Raw genomic sequence first — 16,902 nt, 5'->3', positions numbered from 1 at the left:
GAAACATAAATCTAGTACTCTTCAGACTAAAGTTGTGATCGCACAAACAGGTCATCTCGGAAGGTTATTCACATAAAACAAGAAAATCAGACTTCTCTATATGTAACAACCACATTTTTCATAACGAATAACACGCTAATATTCACAGAAGAGCTACATTTAAAACAATGCAAGCTGACAAAAAACTTTTATTTTGAAATTCCTGTGTTGTGACAGTTCATTGTTGTTAATGGACACATTTAAACACGTAGCTACTTGCATCCACAAAGACAGTAGGAACCATCAATAAATGGATACGGACTCATGGTTGGGCTCATCCCAAAGAATTTAGAAATGGTGTTTTGTACACTGTCACATGTGTTTACAGTTCATGAATGAAAACTATATGCTCTGGTAGAACTTTTCTGAGAATCTGATCATGATGCAAGGAATGAATGCAAGTGGCTGAAGGGCCCTTGAAATTTGTAGCTAAGCTTTGCTAGTACAAATTAGGTCTACGCTCTGATGCTAAAGTAAATACATAAAAAAGTAGTTAATTTGATCAAAATTTAAAAGCATGTCGATAGACGTGCTTTATATATTTTTTCAACTACAGAATTTATGTTTCACATGTTTATCAATGGTCTCACAAGCTAAAAAGAATGGCAGTAAAGTAAAAACATTATATAAACAAATGTCAATCAATTATATTTATGTAATTGATATTTTTTTCTCCAAATAAGACACATTTATTGTGTAAAAAAAGATACAATCGCAGAATGGGAGCTTTAGAGTTAATGATTTTTTTCTTAAATGTTAAACTGGTTATGACCCAAAACTGTACAGTCTTGTTAGAAAATATTTCCATAAATATCATTTAAGATTCGGATCTTACGCCGATAATTAAATTACAAATTGATAAATATGGCATCATGGATATGTATTTACATCGTTATTAACAAAAGGCAACGTTATATTCAAATGTAACAATCGTAACCTAACATCACACTTCTCCACCTGAAAACGGACGTGGACAACAGATTCGACCCCATCAAACAAGGAAATACATTCACGAGTAGGCTATATACTTATTTATGATTTATTTTCTTGTTCAAGTTCAAGACAAAGACTTTGGCACGTTTCTTAAGACTGTTTGAAGTTGTAACAATCAATTAAAAGGTGATGGTGAACTCTCACCTTAATATAAAACACCGTGAAATATTCTTCCTTTTATTTTTAAATAAAATTTTGAGAAAATACATAAAATGAAAAATAAAATAATTATCTGAAACCTGAAAACTAAAAGTGAAAAACATTTTATTTATTCTTAGAAAGTATTTTATTTATGATTTGTTTCTTCGAACTCGGAATAAAAGTCAATTTTTCGAATCCTGAGAAAGGACGAGGCCTGCTGGCAAACTGTTATCTCTCCATGTTGTGCCCATGCCATTTTGTACACCTTGAATAGTTTTGAAGGTTTCCTTACTCTTGTGGTCCGTATAGAGAGCTTGTTTGTCACTTCAAACGTACCATTCATTAAAGTTGGGCGCTAGTCCATCGCTGTGTGCAGATGTGTTTTGCACTGCAGACGGTGGGGTTTTCGTGGGGTCCTCTGTGCTCGCTGAGACTAAAACTGGGGGTGTGGATGATTCATATCCAGAACTTGCTGCAGGAGACGACTCTGAGCCCTGTGACTCGTGTACCTTTAATAAACATCAACAAAAGCATGTATTACTACACATTGTCATCACCACGACAATCACACCTGCATAGCTGCTTTCATCTTTTAGCTGAAGCAAGTCACAGTGCAGAGATGCTATTACACATAGTCCATCACTAATAATGCATCTTCAATGATGAAAATATGCTCAAAACTAAATATTCATGATTGGTCATTTAGGGATGAGGTTAAAGACCAAGACCTGGCCATACAGTTTTATTGATAAAAACCTGTGGCCTAAGTGCTATAGATGCTACATGTTTATGCTAGACTGGCTAAAACATAATTTGCCAGTAGCTTAAAGGGTGTGTATTGATGATGTGTATTAATGTCGATTTGTTTACCTTCATGTGTTTCCTGAGAGAGCTGGGGTGTGTGTAGGACTTGTCGCACACTTTGCAGATGTAGGGCTTGTCAGAAGTGTGCACGTGCATGTGCTTTTTCCTGTCGCTACTGTTGGCGAAGCGTCTGTCGCAGCCATCGAATTCACACTTGAACGGTTTCTCTCCTGCCAAAAAAAAGACCATCATATATAGACTACTACAAAACACTGTTGATGTTCCAAAGCACATCATAATTGCACTGCCAGTACACCAAGTGTCTATTCCACTATATTACTTGTAGTTAAATAGTGAACACAACACCATATGTAAGGAGTTGTACGCGTTTTCTTAAAAGGAAAAGGCCTGGAGATAATTTTGTGCCAAACATTTTACGTTCACAACCGAGCAACTAACTTCCCTGCAGAATTCTTACAGTTGGGTGTAACATGTGTTTACTTTCAAATACCAAGTCCTCAACCTTTCTTCACCATTAACAGACCCATTAAGAACCGTTAAACTACATGCTGTCTAAATAAAGCGGACTTATCTACAGGACCACTCTCTTGTTTGCACTAGGCCTATAGACTACACACATGCAAAAAAGATCAACAATCAAGATAACACCTAGGAAACGTTAAGGAAACAACCTATTTACATTTTCTTTGCCTTTGCAAAATCGCAATCGAGTGTGAAAATACAGCATTTACACAAATTTTTTTTTTTTTTTTTTCATATCCGATCTTTGCTAAGTAAGGAAATCTTCAGCCGAAATCACGAAATCGAGGCCTTGTATTCTCACACACAGTTATTCAACATTTTACTTGAATAGGCTAGCTCTTCGCTGGTTTCGGCCAGTTTAACTCATTCCTGCCATGAACACAACGCACACAGAATCACATTATAATGGAATGCAGTTCAACTCTTTTTTTTTTTTTTTTACCTGTATGAGTTCTTTTATGTATTTTCAGATTTTCCGATCTGGCAAATATTTTGCCACAGCCTGGGAACGGACACGGGAAGGGTTTTTCTCCAGTGTGTACACGGATGTGATTGACGAGTTTGTATTTGGCCTTGAAAGATTTTCCTTCTCGGGGACAATCCTCCCAGAAGCAAATGTGGTTACTCTGCTCCGGGCCGCCAACGTGCTCCATGGACACATGCGTTACCATTTCATGCATGGTGCTGAAAGTCCTATCGCAAGTCTTTTTGGGTCGGTTCATCTGGTTCTCCTCAATCCATTTACAGGACATTTCTTGCTTTATCGGCTGCCTCATGTATCTAAAGAAAGCCCCTGGGCCGTGGTGTGTCGGGACGTTCATCCCCATGTTCATATTGATCGGGTGGTTGTAGTTATGCAGCTGAGCGGTGCCGTAAGGGTCCGTCCGAGGACTCGCAACGGGACGGTACGGGTCTGGTCTTCCAAAAATGTCCCCGCGTAAACCAAGATGCATTTGACTGTTAACTACATGTCCGCTCGGTGATGTGTGGCTTACTGCCTGTTCGTGGAGCCCAGGAAACAACAGATGTCCCGGGTTGTCAGAGATTCCTGGGGGTCCGTGTAGACTCCCCGCGGAAGCAGCAAAGATCCCATGCTGGGCGCTCGAAGCTGCTGACTCGCCGATGCCAGCTCCACGGTTTCGGAAGAGAAAGTCGCGGGTTGTATTGAACGCTCCCCCGCCGTAGGAGCCCACCTGTCCGCCGTGGTGGTGCCCAAGCGCGGCTGCATATCCAGTTGCTTGCGGAGTAAACGCGGACGTCTGACTAGATGCGATATCGTGTGTCACTGGACTGAGCTTGAAAGCTGCCGAATGGGAGGAATCTGCGAAGGGATTTAGTCCCAGACCCGGGTCTCTGTTCCCGAGTTCATGGTGCCTCGGTGTTCCGAACCCCCCAACTCCAAGCGATGGGAACTGAGGACCACTGTCAAGGAGCATAGTCATTTGGGCTCAAATGACAAAAGGAAACGAAAAGTGAGCAAATAAAATTGAATCCCCGTGTTAGCGGAGCTAAATTAGCCTCTGCGAAATCTGTTATTCTACACAATGTTGTTCTGCTAGACCTACACGAAGAATTCAAAAGTTAAAGAAGGAAATCCTGGTGCTCGCTGAGCAGGGGAGAGAAACTCCCGTAACTGTGATCCGTGAGAAAGAGGATCAAACTTCCCCCCCTTTCCAGGCGAATGATGTCCTTGGACTGATGAAGTCAATCACTCACTCCTTGCACATAAATGAACTCGGGAGGCAGCTCTACGATAGCCAATGAGAGCACAGCTTTCTCTTTGCCACGTGACAGCAGCGAGAGGAGTTAATTGGCTAGATGTCTGTTGATTGGCACATTTGAGGATTGGAAATGTTAGTTCGTTTCATTGGTTAAATTTCATTGGTTAGCGAGGCATTATTTGCAGGTGAGACTACGGTACATTACTCCAGTTCTGTACGTGAGGCTTGTTTGTTTCCCATTGGAGGCACGGCAGTAGTGTGGAAAGTTACACGTACTTATTTTTTTTGCATTAATAAAACTCTTAGTGAACACTCTGTTCCCTCATAGTTGATTATATACAAATTTACCCAATGCAGTTTATTAACAAGTGCAAGCTACTTTTGGGTCAAGTAGACCAAACTTGTGCAAATTTACCTCATTTGATATGAACTTGGAATGAAACATTAGCCTACTTTGCAGCATGTTATTTTTTTTGTCAATGAATGTCTTCATGTATAAGTAGTAGGCTACAGCAAGCAGTGAAAAACTGATATGCGACTTGTTTTGGATTGTCAGATAAGATGGACCCCGGTGAACAAGCCATATGGATATAGGCAGATGTAAATGCGCAAACAATATTGACATTTTTTCCCTCAGATCTATCTATCTACCTATCTATTTAGCCTATGTATCCTATGTAGCTGTACACTATTCTTATATCCATATATTATAAGCAACACATTTTAATACCATGATTAACCTGAGATTATTATCATTGTTTTTAGCCCACTCACTTTAGCCAACAATAGTTTATAAACGGTCCTGACCAAGTTCCTAAGATTTCCAAAGCGCTACAGGGTGTGAGAGTGGGACACAAGAATGAAAGACAGAAAGAAAAGTGGCAGCTTGTAATATAGTGAGATTTTTTCCTTGACCCCCCTCCTAAAAAAATCATACTATAGAGCAAGTTTCACAGGGTTGCCACAGACTCTCTGCAGGACACATACAATCTGATCAAGTTCAGAGACGCTGAGTGCTTCAAGCGGCGCTTTATAACACCAAGCCTTTTCACTATACCCCCTACCCCCAATCTGTCTCAGGAAGGAGCTCACATTTTTTTATTTTAGACATTTCAAAAAGAAAAATCTCCAAATCAGTCCCTCACTCTGCGTCAGCTCTGCACTTGGCCCGCTTTGAGTCTAACATGCGCAGTCTTCGAAAAGATTGTAATGATTTTTAAGGTGAGTTTGGGTATTTATGTAATATTTTCTAAGATATCTAATTTTGTAGACGAATTTGGCTCGGTGTTTCGGGTTATGTTTGTACCGAATCATATTTGTAGAATTGGACAGGCCTGTGCTGTACCTTGTTCTTGAAAATAAGCTGTCGTGTTGCATAGTGTTTTCTATTTGACAATGATAAGTTGTATGAATTAGTCAGTGGCTTACAAATGGCGTTTGAAACACTTCTTCGATTTACACCTGAATCATTGTTGTGGAATTGTGGAGGGAAACAGTAGTAGCCTTAAGACCATCTCTCTCTCTCTCTCTCTCTCTCTCTCTCTCTCTCTCTCACTCACTCACTCACTCACTCACTCACACACACACACACACACACACACACAGGCATGCAAACACAGGCTACACGCTTACACCCGTTAGCAAGCCATATCTCACTCTTTTCCCCTTTCCCTCCCTCTCTCTATCTCTTTCTCTCTGACACACACACACACACACCGCGCGCGCGAGCTTACACGCACGCACGCACACACACACACACACACACACACACACACTATGAGTTAAATATATTCTCTCTATGAGGTAGCGGTCGAGTAAATATGCTGGGCTGCCTTTGAGTCAGAAATTTATGGCGACCTCTGTGAACTTTCACAAGTGACGGGCTGTTAACTTTTCTCTGTTGTCCCTCGAGATATTTTATTGGGCCGTTGAAAGCTCAGGACGCGCTTAGGTTATTATATATGGTGTGTTCACAGTGAGAATATGACCATAAAACAATTAACCACAAGAGGCGTGCGCACGATGGCCTACAACCACCACAGCTTGCTGTTTGTTGAAGTATGTCGACTGTATTTACCTTTTTAAAAAGTGTTAGCATTAGTACAAATCAATGGTCCTCAGCAACTGTTGCACACCAAGGATAAAAGTATGCATTGCGGTATAAAACTCCACTTTGCCCAGTAGGCCTACGCCTACCATTTCTCCCCCTATGAATGTTACCCATTTCTTTTATACACGCGGTGCATACTGTTTATTCATATAAATCCATTCTATATAGGCTACCAAACCATTTGTCAAACACAGAAAAAAAGAACGCGCCTATATCTTTCTACCTTTTAGTGTTTTTCCCATGCTATAGCCTACGTAAGGCCCCAACCCATTGCAGGACATTCACTTAGACTTTCGTGACGTGTTTCAAAATGAAATCAAGAAGGATGGAGTAACAATGGCAATGTATTGCAATAATAATATAATAACAGTAAATATTATGATAAATCCTTAATGATGGAGGTATTCAGTATTTTCACTAACATAATTTGTCACTTTTAGTATTCCTGAGGAGGCTTTACTACTGAATTGTTTTCTGTTATATCATAATAATTGCAAGGTTTCGTTTTTGTTTTAGGTTTGGTTAATATATTTTAGTAGCAGACCATTTATACCCTCACTAAATATTTCCCTAAGCGTGGTATTCATGAATTTCTCTCTTACACATACTATTTGCCATGCAACCCTCTTAATTTACTTAAAATATTTTAAATATTTTCAAATTAGGCTACTCATTAGTAGCTACATGGACTGACACACTTTGGCTGCCCCCAGACTGTGCTGATTGTGCAATCATGTTCATTTGGGGTGTTAAAAGTCATAAAATAGACGTTGTACTGTTTATAGTTTTTTACATTCACGTAGGCCTATTTATCAAATGTCTCATCTTCTATGACATTGTCCTCTCTAAAGGATTTTCAAGGAATCATTCTCAAACGTGTAGCCTACTTTATACTTAGCCGTACACAAACATTCAATATGTGTGTGTTTGCTGTGATTTTAATTTATAATCTGAGTTAATGTTCTGTATCCCCATATCTGATTAATGTAGGTGGAAAGAAATCGTGCCGAGGGCTCTGAAACGATCCATGAGTCCCGGGCATGCGCATAAACCTCTTACGAGGAACCTCTTGATATTAATATCAAACGAGAATCACTGTATCACATCACAATGGTGCGCTAAAATACAGAACCACTCATTCTTCTCCTAGTTTGCTTGATGCACTGCGTGGAAGTAATCCACGATACTTCTTCTCGATATAAATACTCATCTTTTCCTTGGCTGATGTAAGTAGAATGTATTTAACTTAGAACATGTAGGGAAGCTGGCGTTTATCCGAAAATACAACCTTAAACGGCACGTTCACTTTTGAACAAATTCAGAGACCGTGTGCCCTCTTACAAGAGTTGGGCACTATGTCACTATTTTTGAGTCGTTATCTTATTTGGTTTTTAATACAACTCCTTGTGCTATCAGTAGACATTGCGCGCTGGTTTGTGTGAAGCGGTACACACGCCAAGTTTTGTGCAACAGAAAGAAACTTTCCTCTCAGGCGTTAACCCAATAATTCCCAGACAGAGGAAATTATCGGGCTCAGTCAGCAGCGGAGGGCCAAGCTAGGAATAGTGAGCCCAGAGAAAACTGCACGCCAGTTGAGGGTGTGGGTTTGAGATTTTTCAGTTGACACTGACATCTTTGAACTGTGTTATTTGTGAATATAATGGCTTATTGCAATCAAGTACAATGAGCCAATTCAGAAAATTGCTTCCTGGAAATACGGTTTGGGTTTCAAATTAGATGTCAATTTGTAATGATGGAAAGTTATTTTGTTATAACAGCAGTTGTTCTGGGTTTCCCATCAGTTATTTATCTATTGAATGGTTGGCTTTAACCTCCACAAAATCTCATATTTTCTGGAATCAGTACATTAACAAAAAGACAGCTATTTGTATCCATTGTATTCATTGTGAGAGTGTGTTTTTTAGGAAGATTGTTGACACTTCTACGAATTCCATCGCTCACACACACACACACACAACACATGCTTTGTCCTAGATTTCAGCTAACTTTCTCCTCACTAAAATCTAAAATAAACTAAAATTTCCTTCATTCATTCCTATGAAATGCTAGTGCTTCAGAAAAGACTGCAGTTTATATCTGTTACTAGTGGGTCAGTTGGAATGTGAACATGATATTTGCTGTCCTTTGAAGGCAAGGTCTTGTTTTGTTGACCTGTGCAGCATTGTTTTGGCCAGAGTGACAACATAGCTCTCCTCAAGGCACCTGCCTTTAATATATACCTCTCAGGGTTTAGTGTAAGCTTCTTTCGTGTCAGTAAGTCATGCATGCCTAAGCTGTCATGTAGGCCAGTAGTGCTTATATTATCACACCAGCCTGTGAGGCATTCCCCTTTGCATGGCAATAACCATGTTTATGGGGAGAGTTTAAACACTTTGGAGTCTGAAGTTCTTGGGCAGACTCTGAAGGTTTGAGTTTGAAAACGACGTGATATTGTTCAGGGAGTGTTTTCGAGGCTTGAGATACTGCTGTCCATTTGACCCAATGTGGGCAGCAGTGGCCGCGTCAGTGCAGATCCAGTGGTGTGTGTTGTTGATACAGTAGCATGTATATATCAGTTGCCGATTGGTACAGTTACAGATTGTGTTTGTTTATTAGTCTTACTCTCTGTCTTTCAGTGTGCCAGTTGTTAATACACATCTACCCACCTCATTCACACATACATACAGGGAAAAGCAAGCATATAATCGCTCACCCACACACTCAATTGTCATACACACGAGTGTCACACACACACACACACGCGATCATTATATTAAATGCATAACATCATGTTAATTTGGTCATTTTAACTCCTAAGCAAAAATGCTGAATGCATTATCTTATTTTTTTACAGGCAGCTCAACATGATGAAGAGAAGATACAACATACTAGTGCATAGCATAAACTGCTCATGCACATAACAATCTTGCAAGATCAAGTAAGAAGGACTTGTATTTACCTCTCTCTCTCTCTGCCTGTCTCTCTCTCTCTTTTCTCTTTCTCTCACTCTTTATGTATACAGTATATATCTTAAAATATGTGCTTTGAGATCGATGGATGCCATTTTAACTCCAGTACAATCTGGCGCAATGTCCTGCGGAATACTTCCTGTAGCTCATGATAGTTTAGTATAAGGCCACATTTGAGTGTGACTACTTCTTTCTCTGTTGTCTTCGGTGAGGAATGGACAGATGCGCTGTCACCTAAACATATGAATGATGCACGTCTTGGTCATATGGTACAGATTTACCAAAGGTAGCAGTGATACTCGACCCTCAATGTCGTTTTGACCTTTGTGGATGATGTATGTGCCGCACTTTAGATATTAAAACAGCAACACTCATATATACTATATTGTCATTCTGACATATTTGTCTGTCGAATTACATTTTTCAGTATTGCTGTCCATGTCCGTTTGAATATCAGAGAGCCTGTAAGAGAACAAGTGTATGATGTCCGCACTTCATCATATCATAATCCATCATTAAAAGCTAAAGAAGAATTGACTTGTCACTTGTGTGGAATACCCTGACTAGAAATGTGACCACAGTATGTACTGCTGTTACAACACACTACTACTTGGCAAGGGGCTATTTTAGTCATCTTGACTTTATGGACATACTCTGTGCTTGTGACTGTATTTTACCCATGTTTTGCAGCGCGGTAATGTAACAAGCAATGGTGTTTGTACAAACAGAAAACACAATGAAACTACATTTTTATTGATATTTTTGGTAGGTTAAGATAGGTGACAATTCCAATGTGGCGTTTGTGTATTTTCTCTGTTGTGGTGTGAAATATCTGTTTCAATGTGCAAGCTGTTCTGCAGAATATGTTCTTGAAAAAATTGCATCAGTACATGGTTGCATAATAATTAAGATTTTGTCCATGGTAGATGTCATTCTGTTTGTAAACTATGGTTTATAATGTACCGGTATGTTATTTATATAAAGGATGTTAACCTGTGTAAGTAGTTGCAAGCTAGAGTTTCTAATTTGTTCATGAAAATTGTGTTCCCTGCTCTGCATTTCATTAAAATGCAGTATTCCACATTTTAAATTGTTGTCTTTGACACCAAACCAAACAAAGTGAATAAAAACATTGAACAAAAGTTTTAAAAGCCTGAATTTCTTTTTTAAAGAAATGAGAAAAGACGATCATAGTACATCAAACTCAAGATGTGCTGTTTTACAGTAAATGACTAGTGAGTTTTGAATATTTTTTAATCCAAACTTCTTGAATTGTACTCATTTATATGGTGAAACGAGTATCATCCATAGAAATATAATTTCTTCTGGTTTGTTCCCCGTTAAAGTGCACAGAGACTGAGGAAAAAATATTTACACTTTTGTCAACTGAATAAACTGTAGTCTGTTTTCAGCTCTTACACTTACTTACACTCATGTAAGTACACATGTAACCCCCAATTGACAGTTCAGGAAAATGGCCAATAGTGTAAATTTGTGGCATCAGTCACATCAGGGAAGAGTAAAATATATCTTATCTTAGAGTGAGACTGCTCCTTTATTGACTTACTTTATGATAAATGCAGGTAAAAAAGAAAACTGATAGATAAGGGGAATTGACAATGACTGCTTGTGTGGGCATATGTCATGTGCTTCAATGAGTATTTTCCCCAAAAAGAGAACACTTGATACATTATGTGAGATTGTAGGTTACACTCTATGGCCCATATAAATAAACTGATCACAGAATAAGGATTTTTTCCTACTGCACCAAAAAGCAGACTCGTAGTTGTTGAAGTCAGTGGCACTTTGAAAAATACATAATAATATCACAATGCAGCCATCTGGAATCATGAACTAACAGTACTACTACCCTAAGATCCCCAATAAACTATTTCCAGGTTTAGTTTTCATCCCAGATTTACAGATAAATAGACTAATCATATCTTTAACATAGGCCTGAGATTGAATGATACCGTTCTGTTTTGAAAAAGGCTGTTGGATGGAATTATTAACTTGGGCGTTTTAGTTTGTAACAGCCTCTTCTCATGGAACGATAACATTTCAGAAACTGCCTACTCCGGTAACCTGAGCAATTTTCTGCATCGATGATTCTCAGCGTTCGCTGATAAAGTGGTGAAAGTTTATATATTGTTCTTTTGATTCGACAGCATGTCATACCTGACGTTTAAAAGCCTTAAATGTAATGGTAGGCTACATCACTTTGGTCGCTTGACGAAACCATCATCTGTTTTGTATAGAATAATACTGCCGTAAGAAATGACCTTGAATGACCACAGAAGTAGTTATAATTTGTGATTATTGCAACTTGCCAATGGACTGCATCTGCCAACAGTTGGTGAAGTCGGCATGGCGTAGGATGAATTGCGTTGGCACCACCTTAGAGGGGCTACACCAAATGCCAACAATTGAAAGAAAATTGCTGTCGTGGCAAAAGCAAAAGCATTTCATTAAGTTGAATTAAGATTTTAAGAAGACAGAACTAACTTGGAAGCAAATCAGGGTAAACTACAAAACTGGATCTAATAGCGAGGTTTTGTTTTCGACAGAATACACAGAGTACTTTTTTTGCAAGAATAATAGCCCCCCAAAAAGGAATCGTAAAATTTGATTAAATTGTACCCAACAGGTGACGATCCAAAGACAAGTCTCCTGTTATAACATAGGCATAAATGCTACCAGTACCACATACACTTTGGAATGTTCGATTTTGAGATATTTGCTTGTTGTAATGAGACTCCTTTAAGTCAAAGGCAGACCAATGTTTGGTAGTACATACGCGGCACATATCAAAGCGTTTTCTCTGCGATATTTGAAAACGGAGTCCTGTGGTGAACGCCTGCGTGTCCCTTTTAAAACAAACCCAGTCGCTGTCAATCATAGCGCATTCCAACCAATCCCAAAGCGCCCGTTTTTAAAAGCAGCTTTGCCTGCTGTGCTTTTATATTGCAGCATGGCCTGCTTCGAAGCATTTTTACTACCACGGTTATTGCCACAAATCAAGAGGGCAAAGTGAACGGCATGGGACTCACACCAACTTTAACGAGCTTGTGTCTGATTCCTGCGCCCGCGATGTTCACGGCCAAGAATTTCACATGCAGATGATGATGATATTCAGAAGGGGAAATGGGGACACGGTTTCTAGGTAAATCCTGAACTTAAAGGTTGGTTGATTTTGCAAACTCACAGCCAAACTCACAACAAAACATGACAAGCCTGTCGAGGTTTAGTGGCTGCCCTCTTTCTTGCGTCAACCCCGGGGAGAGCAATACTGAACCCAGCGTGGTGCTGCCACCTTTGGCAGGGGAGCACATGGGGCACCCCACCGGCAGTTCCTTAAAACTCTGCCCCTCGCACAATCTGCGAGACTACCCTGAGACGAGGGCCCGTGCATATGTTGACCATTCGGTTCCCCATCTTTCAGACACGGGATACACCAGCCACCGGTTAGAACCCAGTCCTAGGGGCATTATTATTGGGACAAATCTGTCAGGACCAGGCATGCCACCAGTCACAGATCAACTGGCATCAAGATCTAACCAGCATGGCACGACTGGAAGGTACCGTGACCTTGCCTATAGGGATGGCAGAAGCCACGCTTTTTTCACCGCATACCACGAACAGGCCAACGGCTCCTCCGACACTGCTCGTGACTTCAGCAGTCAAGTAATGCTGGGACTCTCCGGCGATATCCTCTCGAGGGTTCACCCCTACAGCCAAACGATCAGCGGCCCAAGGGGCAACGGCCAACAACTTGTCACCCAATTTCTGGGTCTCTACAAACCGCTGAACATGGCCGTGCAGCGAGGAGGAGGCGACGCCTTCCTCAGGTGCTCCAGGCAAAATCCCAACAACGAGCTGGTGTGCAAATGGAGTGACAGCCAAGTGGGGGCCGGGAAGCAGCCCTGCGCCAGGACGTTTGGGACCATGTATGAACTTGTCACCCATGTCACGGTGGAGCATGTTGGCGGACCAGAACAGACCGAATACGTTTGTCACTGGGAAAACTGTCCACGGGACAGTAAGCCATTTAAAGCCAAATACAAGCTGGTGAACCATGTAAGAGTCCACACAGGGGAAAAGCCCTTCCCCTGCCCATTCCACGGATGTGAAAAAGTTTTCGCAAGATCAGAAAATCTGAAGATTCACAAGAGAACACATACAGGTTGGTGCCCATGTAATATTACCAGATGAATAGTAGGCTATCAATAAAAGTATATTGAAATGTTCACAATTATTATTTTAACGTGTGCCAGTAGGTAAATAATGAACCAGTGTTAACTGTGACGTGCTTTTGCCATTCTTTAATTAGAGTATTAACCGTATTATTTCCAATGGCTGATGAGAGAAATAAGTACTTGGCAAATTATTTATTACCTGAAAATAGATATAACTTTAACCAAACATATATATGTTTTTGTATTCACTCTCAAGTATCAATTAGTTTAAATAGTTTGCAACATTTATACAAGTAAGTTATTTTGTTTTAGGAGCTTTATTATTTCCAAGAGAGTCAATACATTAGACTACCTTAAAACATTGCTTACAAACCTGCCATTTTTCTTTGTTGAATGACTTATTAAGACTCTGCCCCACTTTTAGTTTATATTAACAAAATCCTATTTTTTGCATGTCAGTTATGGAATATATTACAACTTGCATGCTTGATCATTTTTTGTTATAATAATGAATATTATTTGGAGTGGTGGTTTGTGTGTACTGTGTTGGACAAGGGCTAGTAGTCGTAGGAAAGACAGCAACTGATGATCACATAGACAACTAGATAACTCTTTGGGCCAGTTGTTTGGGTGCCTCTCATTCTCATTCATGTTGAGAAATAAATAAATAACTGCCGGGACACCGGAGAGTTGTGACGTAGTCTTTACGCGGCGCGCAGTTGCAACCTCAGTAGGAAGGATTATTACTCTGCGCTCGCGCAGGACCCATGCTGCAAACTCAGCAGCCAGATCAGCTACGCTACGAAGTGCACACGTCATACTTTCTCCTTTTTAAATGCAAGTTATGAAGATGTGTTTCGGTGCTTGCGAAAAGGCAAAAATTCGATTAATATGTGGCAACATTATTTATTTTGCTTGAATGTATATTTAGCTGAAACATTGAGCACGATTCCTGTATAGATGCCCACTAAAGTAGCCTAACGAACCACATTTATTCTTACGCATGTGCAGTTCAATAAAAATATATAAATCATTTTCTGTTAAAACTGTTTGTAATAACCCAGACCCACTGAACACAAACATGTTTAATAGGCTACATGACATCAGACACAGTGACAAAATAATCCGCTGGATATTCACAGGTAGCCTGTGGAAAACGCATGTCCGTTTTAATTGAAATTTCATGCCGACAGAGAATCTAAATAAATAATATGTCATCAAACTATATTTATTGGTGAAGTAATGTTTGCAAAAGTAATTTATTTCCCTAATCAAATACCTTCCTGTTTTTGTGCTGGGGTGTCTGTGGGGTTAGTTTTGCAGTGAAAGTGTTTTGATTAGTCCAATATTTTCTATTAGCATATTGTCACGAGCAGAAATCGGTATTATATAGGTTTCTCCAATATCGTGGGCATATGTCAGTTTATGTGAGTTTCCGCTTTTTTAGAAGCTGGAAGAACCTGAGTCCAACGTGGACATCATTCATCCTAGAGACAAATTAAAACGAGTCAGATTACAGTCCTCAGAAGGCACCCAAACTCTGAAGATAATAAAATGTAGGCTTCAATGTTGATATATTATGAAAACAACACATTTTCATTTCCCCAAGATAAGTCATTCACTGTTCTTTTGGCTAACTAGACATGTCCCTCGTAATAAGCGGCCATTTTTCCCCCTTCTGCACGTTTAGGTGAAAAACCGTTTAAATGCGAGTATGAAGGCTGCAATCGGAGATTTGCAAACAGCAGTGACCGGAAGAAGCATTCTCATGTGCACTCCAGCGATAAGCCCTACACTTGCAAAGTCAGAGGATGTGAGAAATGTTACACTCATCCCAGCTCTCTACGCAAACATATGAAACTCCATTGCAAGGCCTACATATCCAAAGCCAACGACGAGCGCCTGGAGGATGGGGAACACCTTGCCGAAGCCAGGTCTCCTACAACAGAGCGGCAAGACGTGTCCTCCCCTCCCTCCATGAGGCGGGCTCCACCGCCTGCCTCCTCGCAAGGGTCCCTCTCCCCCGAGATTCGAAACGACACGTCTCTGAGGTCACGTTTCCATCACACGTTTGACAGCAGTTTGGACTACGCGACGCATAGGTCACAGGCCCTCTTGGACCCTTTGTTGATACAGCGGAGCAATTACAGGCCCGAACCTTCACAATACCCTTGCAACCAGACGAGCCACAGTTTTACTCAAGGACACAGGACTTTTGCAAATAGTTCCCCTTTCCAGAAGAACATTGTTAACGGCTGGTATACCTGTCACAGTGGTGTGGATACGTTCTCGTTAAAACAGTGTAATGAGGACATGTCATCAGCCTAATTCTGATAGCCACACTGCTAGTCAGGCAGCCATTTCCCGAACCCAAGCAAGCTGTATGTAGCCTAAATTTGAATGTGCCTCCCTATTTCAAAACACAAATATTTATAATATAGTGTATGTTGTGGATGTAAGCTTTAAATGTTATAAATGGCGCTGTTTCAGTGTTGTGGCGTGCTCAGTTGGCAATATAGCATATGCAACGAATGTCCCGTCTAGTGGTTCAAAAAGAAAACAAGTGGCCAGCAAAGGTGTAAATCTGTATCATTATATACAAACAGTGTAGTCTGTTGCAAATATGACCCATGTTTATGACCTGCTCAATAACCATATAGACAAAAGACTATAGTAGAAATACGTTCCATTACCTAGTGGTTAAAGTTCTTGGTGAAAAGAAAGCGTACAATTATTGTTCTATGATATGTGATGTTGAAAAGTCAAAAGAGTTGTTTCGAAAGCTGTGAACATTTTTCTTCCTGTCATGTCCAATTTTGACGCCTATCATATTGTAAAAAGAATGTTATTTATGTCTAATTCTTGTTGAAATCGTAATTCAAAGGTGACCTATTTAGGATATCGTGCGCTAATTTATTATTATTCTTTAAATCACATTAAACATCACATAAAAGTAGTGTAAATTACGGGACCTGGTGAGGCCTCACATTTTCCACCCAACATAGGGTGGGGCGTGAATGTCTCCTGATGCCTTTTCCCAAGATGCCCCCAGTCTTTTTTTCTTTCTTTTAATAGTCTATACATGGATAGGCTATTTCATATATCTGCAGCTCTTTTTGGATCGACTGAGAAGCCAATCTACAGACTACTTGATAAGAATTAAAATGTTTAATTAAAATTCTACTGTATATACTGTAACATTAATTATGCATTCAATATTTCATTAAAGTATCTCCATTCTCTTTGATCAGGCAGTGTGTGATTAAACCCAATGCATTCTCAAAGAAAACGTGCGGTAGTAGTAGCATAGTGACGACTCCCAGATTTGGAACCCTGTTTGCTTCAGCTATATCGCTGCATATTTGAGGATTTTACATCTTGCCCTC

General features: G+C 40.1%; 2 protein-coding genes and 1 long non-coding RNA gene across 4 annotated transcripts in view; 2 read left to right on the top strand and 1 right to left on the bottom strand.

The window, feature by feature from the left end:
* The window catches only part of LOC125286446, a 53,513-nt gene extending 43,067 nt beyond the window's left edge, over positions 1-10,446 (top strand). The window contains exons 4-5 of one of the 2 annotated variants that reach the window (XR_007192179.1): positions 9,206-9,289; positions 9,748-10,446. This is a non-coding gene — a long non-coding RNA (uncharacterized LOC125286446). Of the gene's footprint in view, positions 1-9,205 lie in introns of both variants that reach the window. The other variant, XR_007192178.1, reaches the window with a different exon arrangement.
* zic3 (zic family member 3 heterotaxy 1 (odd-paired homolog, Drosophila)) lies at positions 171-4,223 on the bottom strand. Its single transcript, XM_048231543.1, has 3 exons — positions 2,963-4,223; positions 2,044-2,207; positions 171-1,682 (listed from the first exon to the last, which is right to left on the bottom strand). The coding sequence occupies exons 1-3, from the start codon at positions 3,960-3,962 to the stop codon at positions 1,500-1,502; spliced, it is 1,347 nt and encodes a 448-aa protein (XP_048087500.1). The 5' UTR covers positions 3,963-4,223; the 3' UTR covers positions 171-1,499.
* A 1,779-nt stretch (positions 10,447-12,225) lies between the features above and the next one.
* Positions 12,226-16,763, top strand: zic6 (zic family member 6). Its single transcript, XM_048231542.1, has 2 exons — positions 12,226-13,503; positions 15,207-16,763. The coding sequence occupies exons 1-2, from the start codon at positions 12,546-12,548 to the stop codon at positions 15,842-15,844; spliced, it is 1,596 nt and encodes a 531-aa protein (XP_048087499.1). The 5' UTR covers positions 12,226-12,545; the 3' UTR covers positions 15,845-16,763.
* Positions 16,764-16,902: the final 139 nt, after the last annotated feature.

Source organism: Alosa alosa, chromosome 21, assembly GCF_017589495.1.
Source record: "Alosa alosa isolate M-15738 ecotype Scorff River chromosome 21, AALO_Geno_1.1, whole genome shotgun sequence".
NCBI lineage: Eukaryota > Metazoa > Chordata > Actinopteri > Clupeiformes > Clupeidae > Alosa > Alosa alosa.
This window is presented reverse-complemented; position numbering and strand designations above follow the sequence as displayed.

What these genes read in the sequence shown, in the direction of transcription:
- zic3 (XM_048231543.1), bottom strand. Translation starts at nt 3,962, where the DNA reads ATGACTATGCTCCTTGACAGTGGTCCTCAGTTCCCATCGCTTGGAGTT. An exon ending in ACATAAAAGAACTCATACAG is followed by an intron (nt 2,208 to 2,962) that starts GTAAAAAAAAAA and finishes TTTTTTTGGCAG; the next exon opens with GAGAGAAACCGTTCAAGTGT. An exon ending in CTCTCAGGAAACACATGAAG is followed by an intron (nt 1,683 to 2,043) that starts GTAAACAAATCG and finishes TGTTTATTAAAG; the next exon opens with GTACACGAGTCACAGGGCTC.
- zic6 (XM_048231542.1), top strand. Translation starts at nt 12,546, where the DNA reads ATGACAAGCCTGTCGAGGTTTAGTGGCTGCCCTCTTTCTTGCGTCAAC. An exon ending in TCACAAGAGAACACATACAG is followed by an intron (nt 13,504 to 15,206) that starts GTTGGTGCCCAT and finishes CTGCACGTTTAG; the next exon opens with GTGAAAAACCGTTTAAATGC.